A 7,061-nucleotide genomic window follows, 5' to 3' on the forward strand; every position below is an offset into this window, starting at 1 on the left:
TAATATCGTACGATTCGCACAAGGCCACACAGGCCCAATCGTACGATCATACTTATTATTGCTACTGTTGGTACTGCCTAGTATTTTCAGTGGAGCTCACACCCAGGAAAGATTGTCCACTTGATCGAGCTAAAAGAAGACATGACCGTTCTACAGCCAGTCCGTTTCGCAACTTATCCTGGCCAATCAGTTTTTAAACCCCATCGCCTTGCCAGGACGAGGTGCTCACGACCCTTCATTAATCATTTTTTGAGCTCTCGCAAAGACTGATTACGTGGCGACAAGTGCTGACATACAATCTCTGCATGCAGCGTGTAGGCAATTTGGCGGGGTTACCGGATTCTCAAGGACACCCAAGCAAATGGGGCAGTTGTTGGAGGTGGCAGTATCCTCGTCTCTGCGGGGCATGTCATCATCGTCATCAGATATTACGATGATGACAGGAGCCGCAGGCTGCACACGCCGCGATCTTCTTGTTGCTGGAGGTTCTTCAAGCGGTGGAGAGGGGGGCTCTGTTGGTGTCGACTCTCATAATTCCGCGACAGGATATGGTTCTGCTTCTGGAACTGAGCTCGTAGAGCCCTGGATGGGTGGAGAATCTTGATGCTGGACCAACCGCAGCGCAAGCTGCTCGAGAGCCCCACGACGAGCTCTTGAAAATCGACGGTCGTAAGCAAGCTTGGCTGCTCGAGCTTCCTGAAGTCGGCGGGCCTTGAGAGTCGGGTCATGCTGCTCCAGGCAGACTTGGCGACCGACATGCTTTCTGAGGCTATGTGCTGACAGAACTCGACCGCAAACAGGGCAAGCGACTCGCTCGGACATCGTAGATAGATTAATAAACCTACTTACATCGATGACTTTTTGTTGTGTTGCTTCATCGTCATGTAATACGTATTAATATCTGATCTAACCCTCAACTTCTTATTCCTAATTATACCTACTTACAAGTAGGTTGGTCAACCTACTTATTTTTTCCATTTTGGACCCAATCTACTTGCTAAAGTTAATTCCTCTTCTCGTAATTTATCGCGATCGGAAATAGCCGAGCTAAAACCAACCGGATTCTAATCCTGGGCTCCAACGGTTCCCAAGAAAATGATTTTTCCAGAAACAAAAGTTCTCTAATAAGTAATATCTGGTAATAATAATAGAGCTTTTATCAGATAGGAGAGGTTTTTCAGTGTATTATAACACCGCGACTTCTTTCGCGCAAGCAATGCTCGACGTGTGCGTCCACGAGCTCGGGCGCGGCGAGCTGGATGTGGCAGCGCTCGCTCGCCTGCAGCGTGTGGTGAGCCGCAGCGCATTTGTGGCCATCGACACGGAGATGGGCGGCGTCTCGTGCCACGAGTGAGTGCGTGTGTGCGCCAAACCTCTGGTTGCCTTGCGTCTAATCCCTTGCCCCCCGTGTCTTGCGCAGCACGCCGCGCCCAAGCGTCATGGACTCCATCGACGAGCGTTACGCCCAGTACTGCAAGAGCGCCAGGAAGTTCCCACTCGTGCAGTTTGGCCTCAGTATCTTCAATTGGGACGTCGAGGCGCGTGTCTTCCGCGTCGAGACGTACCAGTTCCCGCTCTTCCCGGTTTTCCACGAAAAAGTGACGGGTTTGGGCCATAGTAGCGCTCCCGCCAGTAAGACAACAGCTACAGCCTGTCCGGACCGTCGATTCCTGATGCAGGCCAAGTGTCTGCAGTACATCCGCGCGCACGGCTTCGACCTGAACGCGTGGATCGACACAGGGATCGGCCATTTGTCCCACTACGAGCAGCAGCAAGAGCCGTGCAAATCGGCGCTTGAGAAGTCCGCGCGACCTGAAATTCTACGGAAATGCGACCCCCAGCAACCAGCGCTTATCACGGACGAGACGCAGTCGTTTCTGGACCAATTAACAGCCAAATTGAAGCAGAGACTGGCAGCTTTTGATGAGGGAGGACGAGAGACAGCAAGTCGAGTAGGGGGCATGCAGGATAACGGGACAAGACGACGTGGACGTCGTGGGGGCAAGAAGAACAAGAAGAAGAACAATGCACGCAACAAACGACGAGGAGACAACAGAGACCGAGTCACGACACCCGGGAAGGAGCCGATGGAGCCGCCGCATGCTGAAGAAGATTTCGAGAGTGGAGCGAAGGAGGAGGAAGAAGGAGGAAGCTGTGGATGACGAACAGGAGCTCGAGACGACGAGGCCTGAAGAGGATGCGCAGGCTGAGGACGACAACGCTGAACCGGACGAGGACACTGTGGCTGCTATGAAGCGGTTCCTATTAACTCCAGTGGCTGTAGACCCGACGTGTGGCCCATGCGGCGCGTACGTGACGGAGCCCCTTGCGCCGTTTCGTCGACACGCGTTAGTGCAGTATCTTCGCACGGTTCTACCCGATGCGTTAGCCTTGGACTGTAAAGTAGACAATGCGGACGACGAAGATGTGGTCCGAAACCCGTGGAGACGTCGTGTACGTATCGTTGCAGCGCGTTGTAGACGTCAGAGACGGGCGTTGGTGCTGGCCGACGAGCAGCTCGCAGACGACGAGATACGCGAGCGGAACCTCAGTTTGATTGGCTTTACAGCAGTGCTGGACGTCATTGTGGCCGCTAGGAAGCCCATCGTAGGACACAACATGCTCCTCGACCTCATGCAGTGCTACGAGAAGTTCCACGGACCGCTACCAGGTCGCTGCTCGGAGTTCCAACGCGAGTTACACACGTGGCTGGGTGCCGGTGGTGGCGTATTTGATACCAAGACCCTTGTAGACTACGCGATGCAGAAGGTGGACTCGTTCGCTACTCATTTGGCGCATACGGCGCTCGAGAACTGCTACGAAGTGCTGTCCAAACATCCTTTCTACGGCCCAGAAGTGCAGTGCGTGCGTAGTGTGGACACTGCACGTGACGAACAAGTGGGGGCGTCTCAGCCACCGCTTCAAGCACATCAAGCAGGTTACGACGCCTTCATGACGGGATTTGTCTTCCTTCGTGTCTGCTCTGGCCTTGGGGTGTCCAACGAGTGCATCGCTGCCTTGGGGAAGACCTCGCAGTGTCTGGAGAGTAGCTCAAAGCGCTCGGATGCTCTAGAAAACCTACGCAACGTGTTGTTTGTGAGCCACTTTCTACCGACGTACGTGTTGGATCTCCCAGGTCCATATCCGAAGCCTACTCCCACACCATCGCGCTCTCGGTTTGTCCGGATGAAGTTGACGCGAACGCGTGCGCCTATTGCTCCAGGTGCAACTCCTTTGCCGAATACGGGCAACAATTCTTGTCCAGTATTGAAGACGTTCCACATCAAGCATTGTGTCGGATGGGCTCTAAACTTGCAGTCGGCGACGAGACTCGTGAACGTGCATTGGGAAGGACAGCAGTGCGTGTACGTCGAGTTACCGACTGCCGAAGCTGCGGAGCAATTACTGACTGTACGCGCTCAAACGAGCGAGTGCTGGGGCTCTGCGACCGACCCCATGCCGTCGATCGGGTGCGTCGACTTGGAACGATGCCCCGCAGCATACGACTGCGCGGAGACGGAGGCGACCGCGACGATTTCGGGGCCGCCACCGCTCGCGCAGCAGTCGGCAAGCGACGACGACAAAGCCGGCAGGAAACGTAAGAGCTGTGAGATGGCGTAGCGACGATGGTGTACAGTACTTGCATGACTCTGCTTGCCATCGTATGTGTACATACTTGGCATTGTGTCAAATGTAGATCACCATTGCCGTTGACATAATAATTCTGATGTTCTGCTTGCACTGGATTGTTTTTAGGGAACGTCGCTTATATTATGGGAATTTTACAGTATTATATTTTATTTTAAATTCCGTCTTCTACGGTACTAGTTCTTAACTTCTTGCACCAAAAATTCGCCTACAGTAACTGCACTGTCTTGCTATGCGGGTGGAATCGCTGTTGCGGCCTTGTTCGGCTTTCGTTTGGCGAGGGGTGTGGAGGAAAACCCCCTTGGGCTTGGGCTTGGAGTCTTTGTTTCGGTCTCGCTCTTGTTGAGCATGCTACCGGGACGGTGGTCATGGAAGGAACTCACAAAGGAAGTAAAGAAAACTTGTCGCTCCACTTCCTGTGGAAATGTCGCTAGCCATGCTTCTACTGATTCACTCGCTTTACCGCTGAAATCGTCGATGTGAAGTCTCTTCATCTTGCGCCGTCGTGGGTTGTCGGCGTGAGGTAATGCTTGGATCACAATGGGTAGCTGCGCTGGCAGCGCAGGTGCTGGTACGGGTGGCTGCACCTCGAACCGCTTCATCATTGCTCGCTGCTGCCCAGGCGTCAGCGCATCCCACCAGTCCATGGCTTCCAGTTCGTCTTCCGCAGACTGCGTTTGGCTCGCCGGCGTTGTTCTCGTCCCTCCTGCAGTGCGGTCGTTCGGTGATTGCCCGTCACGCCCTCCATCTGGTTCCGGAACAGGCATTTAGGAAAGTAAGCTACTGTAATCATTCTTCCACTTTCCCGCCGTGTATATTTTACGCCTCTTTTCAAGCTCAACACTTCTGAAAGAAAAAGTATACAACATGTATACTGGCACCCGACGTGTGTGACCCCGCAAAGGACGAAGACGCGTGCACGTGAAGCCCTACGATAAGCTGCCTCTGTCGGTCATACATGTACAGGAGGCTTTTCAAGTACATATTCGCTGGAGCAAGAACACACCGCTCCGCAACGAGTAACAAGTGAGACTCAACCAAAGTGAGAAGCAGGGAACCCGAAAAAATAATATGCGTAAAAATTAATCCCAATTTTTTAATTTAATTATTAATTTATGGCTGCCAGCAACGGGAACATTTGAGTAAGGTCTAGTCAAGTTACAGCGTGGGGACGCGCTGAACGTCGCGGAAAAATTAGCCTGCGCTGAATTTAGGTCGCCTGATCTCGAACGGTCGTCTTCAAGAGCCGCCGAAGAGCGTTCTATTGTGAGAGCGGCGTTCAAGAAACGCAATTGCGCACTACGTCGACGTCGCGTACATCCCGCCAACGTCTAACGAGTGTGAGCGCTTCTTCTCTCTCGCTAAGCTGGTGTTGTCTGATCTATGTCTCCAGCCAGGCTCGAGATGATAATGTTTCTGAACTACAATCGTGACTTACGAAGTTTTGCAAATAATTGAATTATTAATTTTCTCAGCTCACATCGATGTATTAATCTAAGTATTGCATTTTCGGGTTAGAAGTCGCTAGCATTTATGTGCTCAACGGGAAAAGGATCGAAAGGATCGGAATACACCGGATATTTTAAACCATTGACTATTAATATGCGTTCTTGTGCGAGCTGTATTCTGGTATTACATGTACCAGACTGGTAAGCACGAGCTGTTATTGCGATGATTTGGGGGGCGGACCATTTATTGTGAGCTCCTTTCGGTCATTTCCATTTCCCAATTTAACTCAACAAAACGCTGACGTCCGTAGATGTTCTTCCGTCTAGTGGTAGTATTTGCGGTCGTGGCTTCTTTGCTGGCTGCTTATGCAATCGTTATGAAACAAAATATCTCATCAATGACTACACGTGCACCGGTGAGCATTCGCCGATTGACTTCTATCACGGACACTTCTCTCAATGAAAAGGTTGTGGTCTTGTCTGGAGAAGAGCGAGCAGGCGGGACGGCCGGAGCGTCAGCAGCAACGCGAACAGGAGTGGGTGGGGCGATTTCATCCAATTATAATAGTGATGGGCAAACAACAGACAGCGAAAAGGTGACTGTGACGACTTACAACGGCAATGGCCTTTTGCAGAGGTGGAATAGGATACTTAGAAATGATTACTACTGTAGTACATGTACTTTATGCCTACGTACTTAAGTATATTTGAGTTCTGGTGCTGATATGCAATCGGTGATTGCAGTGATACTTCGTGCTCGAGTCTCCAACGCTGCACATCGTAGGCTAGGGGGTAAAATGAAGGGCTACGAGGTCCCCGTTTTGCCTCATATATTCAAAATCAGGTTATAGGCTATCTGACATCTTCGCAGCACACCTTCACGTAAAGCTTCATGCGCTCCATTCAGAAACATTTCCTTTCCAATGCTATAGACGGTCTATTAGACCCTGAGGTGAAAGGTGTCGAGACAACAGCGCTGCAGCAGCTATGGTCATTACAGAAATGCAGTAGCTCACAATGTGAGTAATATAATTTACTTTGTAATATATAGAATGTGCATGGGCTCACCTAACGTTAATTATGAAAACGAAGAGAAAAGTACTTGCATTGTACTAGAGAGCTGTAGTTTCTGGAGCTATCCGAGGTAATGGAGGCGTCGCTCCAAAAAAAGACTCCTTGGAGCTAGAGCGATGCCTCATTACTCCACTGCAGTTAAGTATAGGAGCTAACCACACGGAAATCTATTTTCGTCTGCCAGAATTTACAGTTCTCTATTCGTAGAGCTGCACAACTTTGTAAAATTAGTATACTACTATTAGTATAATATAGTAGTACTACAAAACAAATTGGGATACTACAGCTAATACATATTACTTGCTGTATTAATAGTAGTTTGTGATATACTACGTAGTAGCTTTTTGTTGAAAAAATACTTCAACTAAGATAGTGCTTCATAGTACAGCTGTAGAATTACTTACTGTAGTAAAACACTACCGGTGTGTCAATGAATCCATTAATTATATTGCCTTGCTGCGGGTACCGGTATATGGTTCTCTTGATAGATAAATGAAACTACACTACATCGACAAATGAAGAGTCGAAGCTCACGCTCCCTAATACTTGAATGTCTACCTACCACGCCACTGCCTCTATAGTACGGATTTAGCCGCACCATTGATCTGGCACGACACCTCCAGGAACACCTGGTCCGACGAGGCACCGTTGGGAAAGGCAGCCGAGCGCTGGTCCTCAGAGAACGCGCTCAGTGGGTAGAGGAACGTGACCGACTGGTCGTGCGTCTCCAACAACTTGTCGTTCGACGAAGCCGCCGCTTTGGCCACCGTGGTCGGGAACAGAGCGCCAGTAGACATGCCCTTGCGGATCGTGCTCATGTCGGCCACGGAGCGACGAGTCACCTCGTTCTTGCCGTTCAGAACAGTCAACAGCACTTGGTTCTTCTCGTTC

General features: G+C 50.7%; 3 protein-coding genes across 3 annotated transcripts in view; 2 read left to right on the top strand and 1 right to left on the bottom strand.

Moving 5' to 3' along the window:
* Nucleotides 1-1,216: 1,216 nt before the first annotated feature.
* On the top strand, nucleotides 1,217-2,292 carry PITG_09277 (uncharacterized protein; the record flags this gene model as incomplete). Its single annotated transcript, XM_002903516.1, has 2 exons — nucleotides 1,217-1,354; nucleotides 1,421-2,292. One exon carries the CDS (start codon nucleotides 1,440-1,442, stop codon nucleotides 2,160-2,162), a length of 723 nt encoding a protein of 240 aa, XP_002903562.1.
* PITG_09278 (uncharacterized protein) lies at nucleotides 2,251-3,695 on the top strand (the record flags this gene model as incomplete). Its single annotated transcript, XM_002903517.1, has 1 exon — nucleotides 2,251-3,695. The coding sequence occupies one exon, from the start codon at nucleotides 2,251-2,253 to the stop codon at nucleotides 3,619-3,621; it is 1,371 nt and encodes a 456-aa protein (XP_002903563.1).
* A 2,672-nt stretch (nucleotides 3,696-6,367) lies between these two features.
* PITG_09279 (bZIP transcription factor, putative) overlaps nucleotides 6,368-7,061 on the bottom strand; it is a gene marked incomplete at both ends in the record, with an annotated part of 2,459 nt that continues 1,765 nt past the window's right edge. The window contains 2 exons of the mRNA XM_002903518.1: nucleotides 6,368-6,379; nucleotides 6,755-7,018. Coding sequence (XP_002903564.1) covers nucleotides 6,368-6,379; nucleotides 6,755-7,018 — 276 coding nt within the window. The remainder of the gene's footprint in view (nucleotides 6,380-6,754; nucleotides 7,019-7,061) is intronic.

This window comes from Phytophthora infestans, genomic scaffold (genome assembly GCF_000142945.1).
Source record: "Phytophthora infestans T30-4 supercont1.14 genomic scaffold, whole genome shotgun sequence".
Classification (NCBI taxonomy): domain Eukaryota; phylum Oomycota; class Peronosporomycetes; order Peronosporales; family Peronosporaceae; genus Phytophthora; species Phytophthora infestans.